Below are 21,271 nucleotides of genomic sequence, written 5' to 3' on the forward strand. Positions count from 1 at the left end.
GTCTGGATTCTTTCACGTAGCATATGCTTTGCAGATTATCTATGTTCTTGCATGTATCCATAGTTCATTCATTTTTATTGCTGAGTGGTTCTCCATTGTTTGGAAATTCTGTAATTGGTGTGTCCATCTAAATGCCCATAGGCATTTGGGTGTTTCCAGCTTTTGGCTGCTATGGATAAAACTACTGTGAACATTTGTGTACAGGTCTGTGATGTCATTCTTTAGCATAAGTATCTACTAGTATGGTGAGTATATGTTTAACTTTATATGAAACTCCAAACCATTTTCCACGGTGGCTGCTCCATTGTGTATCAGAGTTCTAGATGTTCTACATCTTTGCCAGCACTCAGTGTTGTCAGCTGTTGACGTTGTTGTATAATCTTAGTCATTTTAGTAGATGTGTCTTGATATCTCATTGTGGTTTTCATTTTCATTTCCCTAATGACTAATGATATTGAGCATCTTTCCATGTGCTCACGTAACACTCATACCTCTGTAGTGAACTGTCTCTTCAAGTCTAGTGCCCATTTTGTATTGGGTTGTTTTTCTCATTATTAAATTGTAAAAGTTTAAAATTTTATATAATTGAATATTTATCAGATATATATTTTGCAAATAATTTCTCCCTGTCTGAAGTTTATCTTTTTGGTTTCTTAAATCATTTTTTAAAGAGTTTTTAATTTTGATGAGGCCAAATTTATCAATTTTATTTTGTTTTATGGTTCATGCTTTTTGTGTTCTACCTAAGAAATCTTTGCCTAATCTTTGTCACAAAAATTTTCTCCTAGAAGTTTTAAAGTCTTTACATTAAGGTCTGTGATCCATTTGTGTGTGTGTGTGTATGGATGCCTTATTGTTCCAGTACCATTTATTGAAAAGACAGGTCTTTCTGCATTGGATCACTTTGACATCTTTGTTGAAAATCAACTGACCATATATGTAAGGATCTATTTCTGGACTCCCTGTCGTGTCTATGGATGTATATGACTGTCTATGTGCTAAACCAAATCATCTTGATTACTGCAGCTTTGCAGTAAGGCTTGAAATCAGGTATTGTGAGACTTCCAACTTTTTTCTTTTGCAAATTCATTTTAGCTATTTTAGGCCCTTTGTTTTATGTATAAACTGTAGAATCAGATTGTCAATTTTTACCCCCAAAAAGTTCCTGCTGGGTTTAGATTGGAATTATTTTGATTCCATGTATTAAATTATGAGGAATTGACATCTTAACAATATTGGATCTTCCAGTATTTAATTTTTCTTATCAATGTTGTATAGTTTTCTGCATACAAATCTTACACATATTTTGTTAGATTCATCCATAAGAATTTTGTTTTCGATAATATTGAACAATTTAAAATTTGATTTTCAAATGTTTATTAGTAGTACATAAAAAATGAAGTTGACTTTTGTATTAAATAATAGTTTTAAACTTTTTATTAAAATCAACATATATACACTACCGAATGTAAAATAGTTGGCTGGTGGGAAGCAGGAGCATAGCAGAGGGAGATAGGCTCAGTGCTTTGTGATGACCTAGAGGGGTGAGACAGGGAGGATGGGAGGGAGGCTCAAGAAGGTGGGGATATGGGGACATGTGTATGCATATGGCTGATTCGCTTTGTTGTGCAACAGAAATTAACACAGTATTGTGAAGCAATTATACTGCAGTGAAGATCTATTAAAAAATAAAAAATGTATATAACTATGGAAAGAAATAATTGTTTTAAACTGCAATTTGGGTGAGTTTTCTTAGAAGCACCTGTCATGCTATAGAGGAAAAATATTTTTACTAAAGTGTATAATAGTTGTAATACCACTGAAAAATATGCTTTACTCTAAGCCATAATTAATTAGAACTAGTGTTCTGTTAGAATCTAAGAGTGGTAATAATATAAGAGAAAGTCACTTCTCTGAGCTGTCAATTCTCCCCCTGTAGAGGGAACAATTTTTTCTCTCCAGGATTTTGTGAGATTAAATGAGATTAAATGCAAAACAGTGTGGCTTTTGGTGCATAGTCAGTGCTCAGCAAAAGTCAGTTTCCTTCACTTTCCTTACCTTGTTAAATGCTGTGTTAGTTTCCTAGGTCTGTTGTAACAAATTACCACAAACTGGGTGGCTTAAAACAACAGAAATTTATTCTCCTTGGAGGGCAAAAGTCTGAAAGCAAGGTGTCCTCAGGGTTCGTTCCTTTCAGAGTCTGTGTGGGAGAATCTCCTCCATGCTTCTCTTCTGGCTTCTGGGGATTGCACAGCCCTTGGAGTTCCTGAGCTTGTAGCTGCATCACTCGGATGACTGTCTGTGTTCTCAAGTGGACTTCCCCTCCATGTCTCTGTGTCCCAAATCTTCCTCTCCTTACTCTTATAAGGATGCCAGTCATTAAACGCAGGGCTCACCCTGAATCCAAAGATCTTTAACTTAATTACATCTGCAAAGACCCTATTTCCAAATAAGGTCACATTCACAGCCACTGTGGGTTAGGACTTGAACAGCGCAGGGCAGGGCAAAAAAAAAAAAAAAAAAAGAATATAGCAAAGACACAACTGGGACATATGATGGGTTCATATTTGTAGATAATCTGACATGTACATGGGTTACTTCATCCTTCTTTTCCATTACATTTTAAAAATCTTTATTGTTTGATAGATTTATGTAGGTAAAAACAATAATCAGTTTTGAGATAAGTGGGTTTTTACCAATTATATATCATATTATAATCTTTTAACTTGGAGGTTGGGGTGAATTATCTGGGTCTGCTTGTTGATTTTAGCGTTTTATTAGGCATTTTTTTATTGGAATAAAATTGCATTACAATGTTGTGTTAGTTTCTGCTGTACAATGAAGTGAATCAACTATATATATACCTATATCCCCTCCCCCTTGGACCTCCCTCCTCCCTCCCCCCCCATCTAGGTCATCACAGAGCACCTAGCTGAGCTCCCTGTGCTATACAGCAGGTTCACACTAGCTATCTATTTTACACATGGTAGTGTATTTATGTCAAACCTAAAGGCATGTTGTTTTAAAACAACATGTAATAAATAAATAAAAGTAAATAAATAAAAAATAGAAGTTACTCTCAGTGTTTGTGTGTGTGTGTTTTTTCTCTCATGAAGGAAGCATGTCCAAATGAAGAGCACAAAGGAGAGAAATGCCATTTCTATGGCAACAGTGCTATTATTCTTGTGCTTCAGTAGTAATTTCTGTAGCACATTGGATCACTGTAGTTGGCACCTCCAAAGGACTCAAAGTGAGGAAATAACATATTAATATCTGTTATATCACTTTGGTAAAATTTCTGGAAAAGTTTAAAAACTATTTTAATCACATTAATGGTGTATTTCAAATTTTAATAGTAAAGTTCTGATTCATTAAACCTTTCTGTTAATTCTTCAAATAATTATTTTTTTACCGTTATTACTAACGATTGGTATTTACCACATAGCTTCAGTTATGTGCCGGACACTGTATTACTACTTTAATATGTTATTTCTGTTCCTTGTATCACACTTGAGTTAGAAGTATTATTAGTTCTGTTTACAGATAAGGAGGCCAAAGCTCAAGGAGTCAAGAAACTTTATTCATTTATTCCTTCAACAATATTTATTAAGTCAGCCACTACACTAGATGTCAAACATACAGCAATGAATAAGAAAGAGCTAGAAACTGACCAGAATTCAAACTGGGCCAGAATTCAAACCCATGTCTGTGTACTCTAACATCTGCATTCTTCCTGATAAATACCTGCTTCTGAATCTGCTGAATCTACTCTGCTTGCCAGGCTGTTTATATGTGTGTGTGTGTGTGTGTGTGTGTGTATACACACTATATAAATAGCATATGCTGTGTATATATAAATATAAATGTTATTTATATGTTAATATGTTATAAATGTTAATTCCTTGTAATGAATTCTTTGAAATGAATTGCTGTTTTGTGTTACAATCTAGTGGCATGTCCTTTTCCCTGCCAGAAAATTTGCTTTTTTTTTTTTTTATAAAACTTTTTTTTTTTTTTTAATTTATTTATTTATTTTTAGCTGTGTTGGGTCTTCGTTTCTGTGCGAGGGCTTTCTCTAGTTCCGGCGAGCGGGGACCGGGGACCACTCTTCATCACGGTGCGCGGGCCTCTCACTATCGAGGCCTCTCTTTGTTGCGGAGCACAGGCTCCAGACGCGCAGGCTCAGTAGTTGTGGCTCACGGGCGCAGTTGCTCTGCGGCATGTGGGATCTTCCCAGACCAGGGCTCGAACCCGTGTCCACTGCATTGGCAGGCAGATTCTCAACGACTGCGCCACCAGGGAAGCCCAGAAAATTTGCTTTTGAATATATATGACATTCGCATAAAAGCCACTGGTAGTAACAGGTAGTGTTTGTATTAAATTTTTTTTTATTAAAGTAAGCTTTTATATGTCAGATGCTATTTGCATAATGTTTTCTAAGTGACAAATATTGTCGTTCTTAATTTAAAGTTAAGAAATTGGGCTTAGGAATGTTAAGGTACTTGCTGTACCTGGCCTGGCCCCTCTCTTGCCTAAGGCATATCCCTCCCCCTTACCTTCTTTGTCATCTCTTTCTCTCCAGTATTCTCACTCAGGTACCACTTCTGAATCTTTTATCTTTCACCATTACTGTTGGCTTCCTTCTGCATTTTAACTTATTCCGGTATCTCCCATCTAAAAACAAATAAATACTCTCCCTTTGCCCTTCTATTCCCCTCTAGCAGGCACTGTTCCTCTGCAACCAAACAATTTGAAAACGTTCTCTACATTTGCTGTCGTTACTTTCTCCTCTCCTATTTATTCCTCACCATTTTAGTCTTGTTTCTCCATTTCTACTCCAAGTGCCTTACCCAAAGACTTTGCCAATCTGATGTTACAAATGATACCTCATTGCCCATGTGTTTAATTTATTTCTAATATTATTGAATATGGTTTTTATCCATTTCTCATATATGTGTTTATGTTGCCTGCTCAAGACTTTTGCTTACTTTCTTGTTATGGGTGCCCTATTTCTTTTAAATTATCACATATTTAATGGGGAAAATAGATTGTTTAACCACTTTTGACCAACATCAGGCAGAATTAAGAAGTTAAAACAACATCACTGGTAAAGGTCAACAGTGTATGTGTGGATGAGAACATTGGACAACCAAACTACGAAGTATATTGTGCAAATAAGCAGCTATCATTTTACCAGAACTTTATTTCTCAGAAACATGAAGCTTTCTTCCTCCTTCCCAGAAATCGTTTCCCAATAGTCAAAATCCATTTGTGAAGTAAACATGTAATCCATGTTTGGCAGTGTTTGCTGCTGCAGTATTTGATCTAGAGCTCTCTGGAGACTACCTGTTTGTCTCATAGTATTGTGTTGGAATGGTGGGTGTTGTAGGCTTCCAGCAAGTTGATCTCATGAAAAGTACTATGCCTCCTTTTGCTGGCCTCTTTTTCTTCTTCTGTAATTCACGTATCATCTACCTTGATAAACGTAGAGACATTACATGTTCTGCCTCGTGCTATACTGTAGATCTCTTTTATCTCTGTGATGTGGCAAAGTACTGTCATAACCAAGACTGTCCTGCAATTTGGAAGCTTCCAATGAATGGGGCATTGTTCCAAGCAATTTTATAGATTCCTCAAATCTTATACTGAGCATGTGTTGTTTTGTGTCTCAGAATCATATCTGGTTTGATTTCTCTGGATTATGCAAGTGTTTATAAATCCTGCTCTGTTGAATATATGTGCTTCTTGTTCTGTATCAACCACTACAAACTATATTCTAAATAACTGATGTGGTTCAAAAGTTCATTTTTATGTGGATGCAATTGGTTTTACAGATGACTGCAATTACATTAAAGGATGCAAATAATTTATCTGCAGTTTGTACCTATTATAGCTATTTAACACATTTCCATAGGAATAGTATACCGATCTGGAGCATTTTTGTAATAAGTTGATTATATTCTAAAAGCTTTCTGGGCAACTATTAATTTTTGCAGGAATGACTTATCAACTCACTTAAGTGAGTAAATAAAATGGCCACAGTTTTAAAAATACAGATATTTGAAAGATAGACACAAACAAAGAGTTAAATTTCAGTTATTTTGCATAGTGTTTTTGCCTAACTAAAATACAAGAGAGAACAAAATAATGTTTCCTTGGAGGAAAACCTATACATTGTAAATGGACTCTCAACTTCTTAGTATTCTTTCTGAAACTTTTGTAATACAAAAAGGGCCCTTTTTTTCCCCTCAAAGGTATCATTAAGAACTCAAGTTAGTTGCTATCTTACTTCAATTCAGTGGACTGAGGTTCTTAAAAGGAGTTCACTATTCCACATCTCATAATAAGAAATTATTTATTCAATTAAATCATAAGCATATAAACCAAATAACAGGAAATGTATGACTTAAAATCATAGCATGGAAAATCACAGTTAAGACCAATATTCTATCTTATAAGTTACTTCACTGTGTCTCTGACAGTGAATAAAAATATAGAAATTCTGTGCTAAAGATAGTTCGAATGAAGATCCCACAGGATAGAGATGGAGATTAAAAAAGGAAGAAGAAAGATCCTCTCTGACTTTTTCTATAGCCTACTCAGGACACTTCATGCAAAAGCAACCTGTTCCACCAGCCCTGATGTGGATCAGGCTACCAGTTTAGAAGCAGGTTCATGATAACTTTTTTTTTTTTTTTAATTTTATTTATTTATTTTTGGCTGTGTTGGGTCTTCGTTTCTGTGCGAGGGCTTTCTCTAGTTGTGGCAAGGGGGGGCCACTCTTCATCGCGGTGCGCGGGCCTCTCACTATTGTGGCCTCTCTTGTTGCGAGCACAGGCTCCAGACGCGCAGGCTCAGTAGTTGTGGCTCACGGGCCTAGTTGCTCCGCGGCATGTGGGATCCTCCCAGACCAGGGCTCGAACCCGTGTCCCCTGCATTAGCAGGCAGATTCCCAACCACTGCGCCACCAGGGAAGCCCTATGATAACTTTGAGAATTAATGTGACTGACACCAGAAAAAGAAACAACTCCCTCTGCTTGCTCATGTCAACCACCTTGCATTAGCCCTAGTTGGATAGAAAAGAACAAACAAATAAACAAACACCAAAACCCCCCACGTAGTCTCTTTGATTCCTACTTCAATTTACTCAACAGCCATTTACTGGGTGCCTTCTACATCCTAGCTAGGGAATTCCAAAGCTTCCAGTTAATCGATAATTAATGAGTATTTATTATGTCTCATTAGTAAAGATCTAAATGTCACTTAAGTAAAGAAAGGACTTTCTAACAGTAACATCTTCAGTTTCATGAATGATTCCTGATAGTAAAATTAATAAAATAAACTCCTTTTTTGCTCTTCTTTCCTCAAGACTTGTAGTAATCAGGATAAGGTAGGTTTTGCTGGATTTCTGTTGGGTTCTGCTTATTGTTGGCACTCAGAACTGAGAGGTAGCTCCATGCCATGCTTTGAATTAACATTGTAATTATAATGTAATTATAGGCTTCTGACATAAAAAGAAGTGAAGTACTGATACATGCTTCAAGGTAGATGAGCCTTGAGAACATTATGCTAAGTGAATGAAGCCAGACACAAAAGGTTACACATTGTATGATTCTATTTAAATGAAATATCCAGAATACAAAAGTCCATAGAGACAAAACATGGATTGGTGGTTGCCAGAGGCTAGGAGGAGTGGGGGAAGGTAGAACAACTACTTAATGTGTACAGGCTTTCCTTTCAGAGCGATGAAACAATGAAACTGGTTTGGAACTGGATAGAGGTGTTGGTTGCACCACATTGTGACTGTACTAATTGCCACTGAATCATTCTGTTAAAAATGGTTAATTTTATGCTATATGAATTTTACCCCAATAGAAAAGATTGTAAAAATTTTTTTTTAATTTTTTTGAAAAGTCAAAAAACAAGCACATTGACTATTTGTATACTTTTACTATATTGATTACATTCTATAGATGAAACAGTAGTTTATAAAATATAATATCTGGCAGGCATTTTTATTTGATAAATGTCAGCAATAAGACTCTTTGAGAAACTGTGTAATCACTGATTTTTTTTTTCCCCAGGAATCACCATCCTACTATTTAAGATTTTCACCTAGAATTTTTCCTATCTGTCTGTGTTATCTCACTGTATAATTGCCCACCTTGAATTTTAAATCCTACGAGGAAACTCTGTATTCGTTTCTACTTAAGTTATTACTGTGATGTTGGAAACTTGCACTTGCAGTAACTCCCAAGGTAGAATCAGTTTTGCAAATCCATCTACATGCTGGTTTTCCTCATACACATCATTAATGAAGGTGTCAACTAGAAAGGTCACTAACAGCCCTGCCTGCAGCACCGCACTGATCATTTGAGTAGAATGTGATATATTGCCTTTAATAATTGCCTTGTCCTTGTTAACTAATTCTCAGTTCATGTTGAGGGCCTTATGGTCAATACAATTAAAATTATTTTTTCTCTTTTTATGGTAGTGAGATGCTATTGCCATACTGGCAGTACATGGGTATCAAACTTTCTTTGCTACTATTGGACACTACCACTGGCAGCACTTCTGTTTAATTATTGTGGTAGCTAATGACAATGGTTTCTGAAATAACAGAGCGCTGAATTTCATTGCTGGATCACCCTGTACTGGTTCTTCCTTTCTCTGGCTGTAATCTGTAGACCGTTTCAGTGCTCATTAGTACCTTTTAAGGCCTGAGGAAATAACAAGGGCAAATTCAACTTGTGTTCATTTTGTCTGGCTAGCAGCCTGTTTTCAGTCTAAAAATGCTTCGGGGGTGAGGGTGATGATTATTGGTGGTGAATTAGAAGGATATATGGTTTATCCATCCCTGTGAGCTAGCTCCCCCTAACATCAACACTGAAAGTTACAGATAGAGCCTAGAGTTGGCAGAATGCCTGGTGTGATCCTCTCCCCCATGTTTCTCACCAGGGGTGGGCACTGCTGGAGATTTGGGAGGGAGAGCCATTTGTCTTACAGAATTATTCCATACGCTAAAGGACTTAGAGCACCCCGGACCTGGTGTTCTAAATGTCACTGGTTGCCAGGAGAGCCCAAAGTACCCCATACCTTTGTGGGTGCCTCCAAGTGGTACTCATCCACACCTTGTCACTTATGAGCAAACTGAGGCCCAGAGAGGTTTGGTGTCTTGCATAAAGGTGCATGTCCAGTAAGTGGCAAAATTGGTGCTAGAATCAAAATGCCCACTTTCCTTATCCAGTTTTCCTGCTAAGGAACTCTCTCATGCTATAAAATGACTATTTCACATGCTCTCCCTACTTCTCAATCCTTTGACACTGCCTACCTTCATCTCACCATTAACTGGGGCCCTTGCTTCTTAATTCACCCTGAAAATAGAAGATAGAGGAGAACTGGCTTATCTTCACACCCTCAAGTCTGCCCGCCTGCCTGTCTTTACACCTGTATGTTCTGCCCACCTTCCCATCACAAGCTTTTGCTCGTAAGACTCAATTCCTCCCTTATACTCAAGGACTGTACTCCTTGTTCTCTCTTGCTTCCTCAGTTTTTCTCTCCTACTGGATTATTCTCAACATATAGACTCAGTTACCTTTCATAGGAAAAGAAATGCTCTCATGGCCCCTTCATCTACTAGGGTGTTTCTTTGCTTCCCTGAAAGAATTCTTCCCTAAGAGAACTGGCAGTACTTGCTCTCCCCACCTCCTCTGGTCCAATGGACTCGTCAAGCTCCTCAGACTAAGCTTTCTTTACCCACCACACCCACAAAGTCACTCTTGTTACCAACGACCTCCACCTTGCCAAATCCAGCCATGAATTCTCAGCCCTCTTCCTAACCTCCCAGCAGTACTGGACACAGCGACCACACTGTTCTTCAGGAAACAGTTTCTTCATTTGGCTTCTTAGATGTGATTTTCTTTATTTTTCTCCTACCTTTCTTACTTTTTCTTAGGCCCCTTTGCTGGTTCCACCTCCTCAGCTCAGCCCGTAGTTACTGGGCTTGTCAAGGGCCCAGTCCTCAGCTCTTCTATTTTTAACAAAGCAACCAAAGAAGGGTTTAAAAAATAAACCAAATGTCTTCCCTTGTTTAAAAGCCCTTATGTGGCTTCCCATAACACCTAGAATGAAATCCAAACCCTTTACTTAGACTGCAAGGCCTTGCATATCTAACCCCTTCTAGATTACTCCCTTATTCCACCCTAACCACTGACCTGTTTGCTCTTCCTTGATACTCCTAGTTTACTTCTGCCTTAGGACCTTTGCATTCCTTCTTCTGAAATGCTCTCTGCCCAGATCTTCTAAGAGTTCCTCTCCCTCATCACCCAGGTTTCTCCTCAAATATCATCTCCTTGGAAAGACCTTCCCTGACTATTTTATCTAAAGTAGAATCCTCTCCTCTTTCATTGCTCTCTATTCCTTTATGGTACTTTATTCTTATTCCTAGAATGTATCTCTACTAGACATTATATATATTTTATTTACTGTTATTGAGAGGTAATATGGTAGACTGATTAAATATTATACATAGATTCTGGATCCCAAATTCCTAGATGCAGACACTAACTCTGTGACCTTGGACAACTTCCTTAACCTGTCTTTTCCTCTGAGTCCTAACTTTAAAATGGAGATATTGTTTAGTACTTACATATTGTTATAAAGATAAAATGAGTTAAAACGCATGCTTAACAAAAATGAGTCACCTAGTGCTACGTAAATGATAGGTATTATCATTGTTATTTTTTATTATTGTTTGAAACTTCCATTGGAAACTAAGCTTCAAGAGGACAACTACTTTGTCATTCTTGTGTACCACTATTTTTCTAACTCCTGAAGCAGTGACAGTACCTGGTGCATTGTTGGCTCTTGATATCTAGTTACTGAATGAACAAATGAATAACTTGCAGCTAATTGGACTTAGGTCTCAGCATACTCTCAAATCAGATTTGTATGATCTGAAAACAAGGTAGCTTTGAGAATGGCCTATATCAGTAGCAAAGGATGGTCTTTCCAGAGCTATAAGTGACTTAGAATACTTGTAAAATAAAACACCCACGTCTGCCTAGCTATCAGTTAAGGTTTTGGTGACCTTCCATTTAGGCTGGTTTCCATTTACATGGACACCATAGGGAGAACAAGAAGGTATAAAATGTTTGAGGTGAACTAGGAGACAGAAGAGTGAGTGATACATTAAAAGTATGAGCTTTACTCATTCAAGGAAGAAGGTAGAAGAAAAATAAATGAATGACAGAATAAGAATCAGGTTTCTAATGTTTAGCTTTACCTATTTGCTCCTATATTATTTTAAATGTTCTCGGGCAACCTGTCCCTTAATATATTCTATTTAGAGTTGTATTTTTCTTTCTACCTAGTTGACCAAATTCCTCTGGGTCAGTAAGTTACCCTCAAGATGAAGACAGGATCTCCTAGAAACTGAGCTGTTGAATGCCTGTGCTTTTTAGAGTATCAAGTAAAGTTATTAAAATACAACTAAATCTAATTCGGAAAATGTTCCTTTAAGAGAAATACTCCCAGATTTTCATTGATGAGACATTACATATGGAGTCCAGGAATCTGTAGTCCACTCAGAAATGTGTGCTAAATTTGTTCATTTGTATCTTGGTAGACTGAAATAACTCAGTGTTTCTTAGGCACTATCAAAACTATAGCAGATTTACCTTGGCTATGCACTAGAACCCTTGCGGCCAACTATAAACGAACATAATGAGCATAATGCATTTAATCTGACCCCCTCACCTGTTCTTCATGGCGTCTCAAAGGATACTGATCACTAACCTATTCTCTGAACTTCCTGTAGGACTTAAACCCATTCATTTGGTTGGCTGCCAAGTTTTTTAGACCTCACAAAACTATGGAAAGTTATAGTGCAAATGGAAATTTGAAACTTCCACATGTGCCTTTACAGCACTTAGCTACAACCTGAAATAATGTTTAGAATGTTTTTCAAAAGGAGAAAGCATTTAATAGTGTATACTCACCGTTCTTTGGAGATTTTGCTAAATCACTTTTTAAAAATTAATTAACCTGAATCGCTGAGAATAGTTGAATAACATGGAAAGGTTTTTGCATTTTTCATAAAACTTAAACAGATTTTTTAGTTATTGTACACTTAGAGAAAAAAGAGCAAACACTGTTTTAGTTTCTTGTGTTAATGAAGACACTTTCAGACCAGACACTTAAGAATTATTATGTAATGAGGTTCTGACAGTAGAAGCCTTGCCATATGGGCACATAAACTCCTATAGCTTATGGAATATCAATGAGATTGTTTTCTCTCAGTTACTGCTTTGGAGACCAAGTGATGGCAGTTGGCAGTTTTTGAACAGAGAACATCTTTGTTTCTGTTTTACTCTAACTGCCCATCTGTTGCTTTAACTTTATGCAATTATTTCTGACAGAATGAAGCTTAAAATACTAGTTCCAGTATATTTATGTAAATTTGTTCTTAATATTATTCATTTCTAAATTCATGATAATATGGGCTAGAAGGGAAGTTATTAAACATTGAAGTTATTAAACAACTGAATCAGTTCAACTGATAAAAGTTGCTTTCTATATGTTTCTGATGTTCCATTGATGCCATTAACTTCTCTGTGCTACCCTCCCTCAATTCTACAAAAGCTACCCTCATCACAGGTTGTATTGTCCTTCTGGTGGCAAAGGTAAAGGTCTCACTTTGCCATTTTGCTTTTCTTCAAATTATTTGGTACACTGGATGTTAGTGGATAGACTATTTTTCCTTAAAACCTTCTCAGACCTCTGCTTCCATGGCAACATCATAATCTGGTCATATCTTCCTCTTCTTACTTCCTAGCCCCACAACACTGTACAGCTTCCTACCGAAGAATACTGGGCCCTCCATGTTTCATCCACTCCTCAACCAGATACTCAGCAAAGCTTCTTCTTCTAGGCATCATCTGCAGGTTATAAGCACAACTCTTTATCAAAAACTTGCTTGTCTTTTACTGCTCCCCATCGTACAGACCTACCTTACATCCCGTTCATTGCATCTTGACAGTTTAAAATAAACATGAAGGTAACATCATTATTTATTTGTGTTTCTTTCTGAAGTTTTTACTGCTCCTTTGTTCAAATATTCCCTTACAAACTCAAAACCTAGGATTTATTTTGGAACTTAGATTTAGACTATCACTATCCTTACTCTAATTGTAAAAAGTAGTATAGTTTTGTTCTATCAGTGCTTTTTCATGATAACCTAAATTCATAGATAATTTAAATATTTATTTTGATTATCTCATGCCTCCATATTCTGATGTGAATTTCTACTCATTTTATTTTTTTAGTTGCAAGGAGTATTGAAAATTAAAGAAGTTTCATGGACTTCAGTTAGAAAGAAATCATAAGTTCTTTTTCATTAAATTCTTTTAAAATTTCTTTTTAAAATGTGATTTTCATATAATTTTTAAATGATTAACTTTCCAGTCCAGAAATATTTGATGAATGAGCTTAAATAAGGTTATTTCTCCTATACAAAATAGATTAGGAAATTCTACTTTGATCATTTGGACATATATTAATAACATGGAACATTGGTCATTCAGGCCTATTAAAAGTGCAGCGTGTTTGGAGGTGCCCACAGCATGCTCATGTGCTTGAAATGAAAACTCTACTTCCAACACTTATGGGATAACCAACTTTTCTGGTTTGCCTGAGACAGGGAGTTGCCAGCATGCTGAGCTATCAGTTTTAAAATGAAGACAGTCCCACATAAACTGGGGTGATTTGGCTACTGCAAGTACTAGTTAAATTGCTCTTAGTGTGGAACAATTGGCAACTTTACCAGATTAGAAGCATGTTAAGGGTTTGTTTCTTGAATCACTTACACTTAAATCCATGCATATAAGTATTAGCCATGCAGTTAACCCAAACCTATTTATTCTGATTATACAAAGATAATCTTACTGTCTAGATATGATTCAATTTTACCTTACGTATTTTAATATAAAAACTGAGTTAAATTAAAAGCCACACCTTCTCTATGTCAGCTTATTAATAACAATGGAACTTTGTCTGTTTTTTTCATTCAAATAATCTGTACTTATTAAGCAGATACTGTTTGCCTCACATAAAATACTAAAAATTAAAGCTATAATTATGAACAAGGTTATAATCCCAGCACTTATTAGATTTTTGGTCGTAATTTTGTGCCCCATTCTAGGTTTTCTAAATGCCCAGACATTTATTTAATTGCCTTCTGGTTGGTATCTCACTGTCCATGAGATCCCCTGTTCTTTCATTCTCTGGAGTTTAAGTATGTGACAAATGTTCCACCAAGTTAACTCGTCTCTGGGTGTTAACTTCTTCTGCTTGTGTTGCTGGTTGTTCATCAATTGTATGAGCCCCCAGTCTTTTTGAGAGAAGTATTTGTGTACAGTGGCTGAACCATGCTGCAGGATTAAGCCCATCATAGGAAGCTAGTGGAGCACAGTGCCACTGTGGGTCAAGGCAGAAACAGACCACACACTTCACCTTCAAGTTTAACCTGAGAATCAGCTGTATGCTAACTCTGGTTGTGTTAGTTGGGTCATCTCAAAGGGACCCTAAATGATTCATCTTTGAGGAGGTGACAGATTCTCCTATATGCCTGGCTGCATCTCAGAGTACTAGTTGAGCAACATAACACTCTTCCTGCGTCAAGGAAATCCAGCCTCTAAAAGGGTGCCTGACATACAGTAGGTGCTCAGTAAAATTGTGTCCAATAGGTCCTGCCCTGTTGTAGTTAGCATCTCAGATGGGAAGCAGGCGTTCATTCCCCTGAACTCATATAATGTATTTCATGATTCAGCACTGAATGAAATATTATTTCGGAATTATTTACTTTGTATTTTTTCTAGTTCCTCTAACTGGACTTTTAAAAATCTTAAAGGCTAAGACTATAACTTACATTTCCTTCGTCTCTCTGAATGACATAGGTCAACGACAAGACTCTTGAAAAAGTATATTGGATTTTTAGTGACATCAGTGAATGCAAAACACTGATACATTTTGGCCGATAAACTAATTGAATCCCTAAACATGACATGAGTTTGGAAGGGAGAATAGGTGAATTAATGTAATTTTAAATTAATTTTTCTCTTCATCTCAAGGGGTCCTTGTAAATGAAGTGCCGTTAGAGTAAGATTTTAGAGTGGTGATTGATGTTGTAGGGTAAGAATTTGATGGATTTAAGTGATTATTTTACCTAGAATATGCTTGTGTTGGTAGTTGTCGTCTATTTTATTTGGACACAGCAGCAATATGTCAACAATACGAAAACATACACTTCACTCTAATCTGGAGCACAATCCATGTTGCCTCCTATGGACTTTAACATAGGAGGAAATTACCTTGTGATTTTTCTAATGATGTTCTTAAAATAAACCTTACTCATTAGAATATAGAAAAGCTGGATTCATAAAAGTCTTTCTCCGAAGGAGGAAAAGGAGGAGGAGGGGGATAAGGAAGAAGCAGCAACAGCAGCAATCATCAAAACGTTCAGTGCAGTAATAAGAGACAAAACAGCCCCAGGTGTGCCCATCTCGATAGGATTGCCTGTTAAGTATACAGAGGGCAGCAGGACCTTGAACCCCATTTTTCTGATAACAGACCCTTAGAAGTTCTGAGATTCTAAAGGATGGACCCAAATATGCAAATAAGCTGGGGTTCAAAAGCAAGTTTGACTCAGGCCCTAATGTGAAAATATTTTCATTTTTAGATAACTTGCCAATGATGGATGAAGTATTATGGAAATGTAGCCAATCCTCAATCTCAGCCCAGTCCCTACCTACTTTATGAAACTGTACTTAAACCAAGAGATAATTAGTTAAAAGCAACTCAGATTTCTGTGGGGGTTTTTTCCCCTCTTCCTCCTTTACTTCTCTTTACCTTTGTTCCTCTTCTTTGGTTTTCCAGGCTCTTGTTTATCTCAAAGAATAACTGTAAATGTTAGCATTGATTAATATCTTCATCAGCAGTTTCCTGGTGTGAATCCCAGATGACTCTCATCATTTACTCAAGTATTTCTTTATGAAATGTTGGATGTCAGCAAATGACCCTCTGAAAGAAGTACAACGTTTTCTTAAAAAAGGCAACATTTAATACCCGCAGTGAAGATGAAGTCATACATGCAGATATCCATTTGCCTTTTTCTCTTGGGGGAGTGGATTTTCTTCTAGAAGCAAGAGAAATTTTATGACCTGGTATTTTAAGAAAGAAGTTAGGATTATATATATGCTCTATTAATCTCAAATATTATCAGTCTTCCAGTTTAACTGTGGCAGAATGCATTGCTATAATCTACAAATGCATGCTTATTAACAAAGTGATTTTCTTTTAGGTAAGATGGGTATTTCAGTGGGCATTGGTGAAAGCAAAGGCTTGATGGAATTTTAAAATGGCTTGTTATTTTAAACAGGTTATGTCTATTTCATCATGTGGTCTACTTTATCATGATTTCTGATGGGAAGAAAGAAAATGAAGAACTGTTCATCATTTTTCAGGTAGTAAATTCCCAAGAGTAGATACTTGTAAGTTGTATATTAGCAACCTGAACTTTAGGAGGAGAGTATGGTTCGTTGTTTGTTTTTTCTAGCATCAGTGATGGTCATTTTAGACATATTGAAAGTACATTTTACTGGCTTGCTTATTTATTTTAAAAATAACTCCCCAATTAAAATTTATTCCTTCATTTGCACTAACATAGTACTGATTACATGTCTACCTTGTTTGTTCTTAGTTGATCACAAGACTGTCTCCTACCTCTACACAAAGCTGTAATCACCTTGAGGTCTAGAACTGTACCTTATTCATTTTCATGCTTATAAAAACCTGGCTCAGTGCTTGTTTCATGGATGTTCAGTAAATAATTGCTGAGTGTATTCTGATTACTGCTGCTCTGTTTCCATTTTTACTGGTAGTGTTTTGGTAGTCTTCATAAAATGAAACTTTGAAACGGTTTCGTGCCAGTATCTAGAATTAAAATGGGTCATGTCAAGAAGGTTACATATTAGAAAGAACGTGGCATTTGAAATCAGAAAGACTTGAATCAGGCAATCTGGGAGGTCAGGGCCTTTCAAACTGTGGATCAGGAGACCTTGGGTACAGTTAGTGGGGCATGTCTGAAATATTTTTAAAATAATAAAATATAACATTTTAAAGAAATAGGCTAGGAAAGGATAAAACATTTCATATTACTTCAAGAATCTTTTTGTTTCAAAGATAGATGTTTGTGTGCTTTTGCCTGTGTGTGTGTGATGTAAAACTTGGTCACAATTTAAAATGCAGATTTTTGTCAAAAAAAGTTTAGAAAACAGTAAGCTTTGGATATTTGAACGTTTCATAATAGTTCTGAGCCTTGAATTTCTTATCTGTAAAATAGAGTCAAATGATAACTCTTTTGAAGGTCTATTCTGAAGACTAATGGTACTAATATATGTAAAATACTTTACATAGTACCTGATTTACATAGGAGACATGCAAAAGATGCTGCCTTTTACTAAAACTAATCCATTTAAAAGTTAATTAAGATCTATTCAAGTGTACACAGGACTGAGTTAAGACTTTAAATCCATACAACTAACTTTCAAAATACTTTCTGATTTGAAAAACAATGATCTTAAAAAAATTAATCAGCAAGGACATTGCTTAATTAATTCACTCTGTTTATTGATTTTTCTTTGAGATCACTGCTTTTCAATTCAATAGAAGTATTTTTATTTACCAATCCATCTACTCAAGTAATATATTTAGAAGCTGGAATATATCCAAAGGAACATGACAGAAATTTTTAGGTGATTCCAAACTTCTCCAACGAGGAGCAGTTATAGAATCTGGTGAACGCCTACAAAAGAGACTATTTCAGATGACATTGATTTCATATATTAAAAGGATTGTTGTGTGCCAAAGAAAGTAGGTGTGTTCTTGAAAAAAGGAAGAATGAAGACCAACTTTTTGGAAGTTATGGAATAATAGAGTTCAACTCAAAATAAGAAACAAAGAATTATACCTAAGTCTGGTCCTGAAACATCATAGCTACATTAGAAGTGATGTTCCTCTGAGAAGGGCGAGTGAGTGTGGTGGGATTTGATATCATGCACACTGTCTTTTTAGTTTAAAAATTTGGTGAATTTTGATTGGCTTTTATGGGTTAGAAATCCTGATACACCATATACTGAACCTTTATGTTGAGCAGCCCCATATGACATATGCATATGAGATATGTTTTTTGCATAAATGGATCTGAAAGCTCAGTCCAGCAGAAAATACTGAGGAGTTTGCTAATTTTTATCTCTGCAGGAATCCATGCATTTATCAGGTCAGTTCCCATCTTTCACAGGCATTTAACTGCTTATCCCTGGCTTTACTCTGAATTTCTTCCTTCATTTTGTCAATTACTTTTGTCTTTAGTACTTAATTAGAAACAAAAGTAGAAAAGATGTCAATCTATTGGTCATTTTTAGTAACTCTACTGGATGTAAGCCCTGGTACAAATGTAGACAAGGTTTGGGAAATGATATGAGCATAGGAACACCTATAAAGAAGAAGAATACTGGGAGACGAACTGATGATGGCTGGAAGGGGAGAGGAGACTATCGAAAATGATGATTAGTCTTACCTAGAAGCCGACCAAGAAAGGGAGACCTACAGGGGAAGATTTTTTTTTTTCTTTTTCTGTAGCCTTTGGAAAGGCTTTGGGTGGCTTTAGATCTTGTTGGGAAAACGTAAAGGATATCCTCATTCATAATGTAGTCTTAGTAGCTGAAAATGACTCTCCCCTCTGAAACAGTTTATAGACGAGAAATTGAGTTGTACTGTATGTAAGCTGATTTGCCTAATTAATATAGAGCTAAAATCAGAACATATATATTATTTGACTTTGAATCCTGTATTCTAATACTAGTCCTGATGGATTACTGCCCTGAAACATTTTCTCTGAGTCTGATGGCCTCAGGCAGCTGAACCTTGTCTCTCAGGGTTTTAGCTGTGGATTGTAATTACGTTGGGAATCTTCTATTTCCCACTATCAGTAGTAATGGAGAGTAGCTTGTCAGAATGGACCATAGAGCTGAATGAGGCCTTAGAGATCTCATTGAGAAATTTTCAAATGTTATTTTAAAAGTGAAACCCTTTGTTCAAACAATATTTATGTAATAACAGCTTAATATATAAAACAGACCAGAAAGAGGATTAGGGGACCTAGACCACCGCCTGTCCCTACCTCCCACTCCCACCGCAGTACAACCACGAGGCTCCCAATCTTCATGTTTCCAAGAAACATGATAATTTAAAAAAAAAAGTCTATTTGATTGCCTTTCTTTTACAACCAGAGTTTCTTTGAATGCAGAAGAAAGAGGAAATTATTTTAGGACATCTTAGGAGAAAAATCCACTATCTCAAATATGGCAGAAACAGCCTTTAGGAATGGATTTCAGTGAGCATGACTCCACAGGAGTCCAGGGGAAGGGAAGATGTGAAACATGAGGAAATGGGCCCTGATGCTGCCCCAAATGGACGTTTATAAATATTAATCAACTCAAGAGTACAATTGACCAACCATTTCTAGTACCTTTCCTAAAGAAAACAAAGTCTGTGAAAATAAATGTATTTCTCTGAATATAAACACTTGTTAGTGCTGATTTAAAATAATTTTGTATAGGTGCATTGTAGCAGCTGCAGCAATGGCTTTTTCCAGAGAATTCTGCAAAATAGCAACAGGTTTGGACAAGCCATCCTATAGTTTCATAGGGCAGCGTCTCTAAAGAGGCTGGTTTTCCTTTCATGTATTATCTGGAAATCAGTTGGAGCCTCCAGAGCCTTCTTAGGATAAGGTTCAGTGATTTTTGGATACGGGAAATGGAGGGGCCAAGATCAAGTAATCACAATTTACGTAGTGACAGCTCTGAGAACTTAGTCCCAAGGCCAGGTTTAGTGGTTACTGATGTTTTTAATGATTACATTGCCAGTGAGCTCATGTCTTATAATTTCCTGAGACCTGAGACTCCCTCATGTGATGGCATATTTATAACCTGTTTCAATGTTTTTTTCGTCCTGAATCCATGACTGAATGTTTAATAGTATCTGCTATTTCCTTGTCTGAAGACTCGTCTTGCCCAGTTTCACTTACCAACTTAGCACATGGAGGTAACTCTCCCTCAGGAAGAAAGTAAGTCTGTGTGCCAGTCGTGCCAATCACCAGCACATTTTTCTTCAGGTCAATGGAACATTGATGTCTCTTGAGCATATCTAGCCCTAGAAGCATGTCCATGGGCTGCTCCTCAAGTATAGAGAAAGAGCATTGTAAGAAATCACCTTCAATTTGAATCTGAGCTAGGTGAACTCGGCCAATAATTCTCTGCATGCCCACACCTTTAGCAATCCCAGCCCATCGTCGGTCCACCAGCCGTATGATATTACATCTCTCGGCACAAGCTTGGCTCATAATGGTCATTTGGGCACCCGAGTCAACAAAAGCCTTCAAAGGATGTCCATTCACTTTGCAGTTGATGTAGAGCATGGCCACTTGTCCAAAGCTCTCTGGAACCTCTTCCATCGCTATATTCATGTTCTCCTCAATGTTCTGCAGCCGGATCTCTTCCTCTATTTTGGCCTGAGCTTCCAAATCAAACGGGTCGGCAGAATAGAGGCTAAGTCTCTCTTGCTCTCTCAGGGACCTTTCCCTTTGCTGCTCCATCAGGACCTGAGAAAAGGTCTCCAGGTTTCTGCTGAGCAGGGCTTCGGCCAAAGCAGGATTGCATTCCTTCAGCAGGGACAGATCGTGGGGGTTGGAGAGCAGCATGCTTCGGATCAGGGCGGGGCTGTCCAGCCCTTGAGCAGAGGTCATCTTCTTTCCAGAGTCCAGGCCTTGGGACTGCTGGGCCGACTGTGCCTGCTGGTGCTGGTGGTGCTGCCGGGAGCTGGATGTCCCAGGCACGGCTGTCCCGGTGAAATCGCTCTGAGGCAGGCTGGATGTCTGGCCCGGAGGCCGGGGCCCCACGTTCTCCTTCTGGAGTAAAACGACCACGTCGCCGTCTTTGAGGCCATAGGAGCCCAACGAACAGTGGTCGTCGGCAAGGAGTCGCTCCGTGTAGACAATCTGGATCTCCTCGGCGGGGATGCCGGACTCAAGCTCACAGAGGACACGGAAGTTGTGGAGCTCAAAGTCAGGGCTGACCTGGAGGGAGAAGGTGGCCTCGGAGAGGTCCCTCCGCACACAGTAGACAGTGAGCAGCATGGCATGGGCCCGGGAAGGCCA

At 37.5% G+C, this 21,271-nt stretch overlaps 2 protein-coding genes across 3 annotated transcripts in view; one reads left to right on the forward strand and one right to left on the reverse strand.

Moving 5' to 3' along the window:
• PDGFD (platelet derived growth factor D) overlaps positions 1-21,271 on the forward strand; it is a 230,294-nt gene that overhangs the window by 100,430 nt on the left and 108,593 nt on the right. The window lies entirely within an intron of this gene.
• On the reverse strand, positions 20,051-21,250 carry DDI1 (DNA damage inducible 1 homolog 1). Its single transcript, XM_061202807.1, has one exon. The coding sequence runs from the start codon at positions 21,248-21,250 to the stop codon at positions 20,051-20,053; it is 1,200 nt and encodes a 399-aa protein (XP_061058790.1).

Source organism: Eubalaena glacialis, chromosome 10 (genome assembly GCF_028564815.1).
Source record: "Eubalaena glacialis isolate mEubGla1 chromosome 10, mEubGla1.1.hap2.+ XY, whole genome shotgun sequence".
Classification (NCBI taxonomy): Eukaryota; Metazoa; Chordata; class Mammalia; order Artiodactyla; family Balaenidae; genus Eubalaena; species Eubalaena glacialis.

Bases quoted from the DNA above. Each gene is read 5' to 3' on its own strand.
- DDI1 (XM_061202807.1), bottom strand. From the start codon at position 21,250: ATGCTGCTCACTGTCTACTGTGTGCGGAGGGACCTCTCCGAGGCCACC.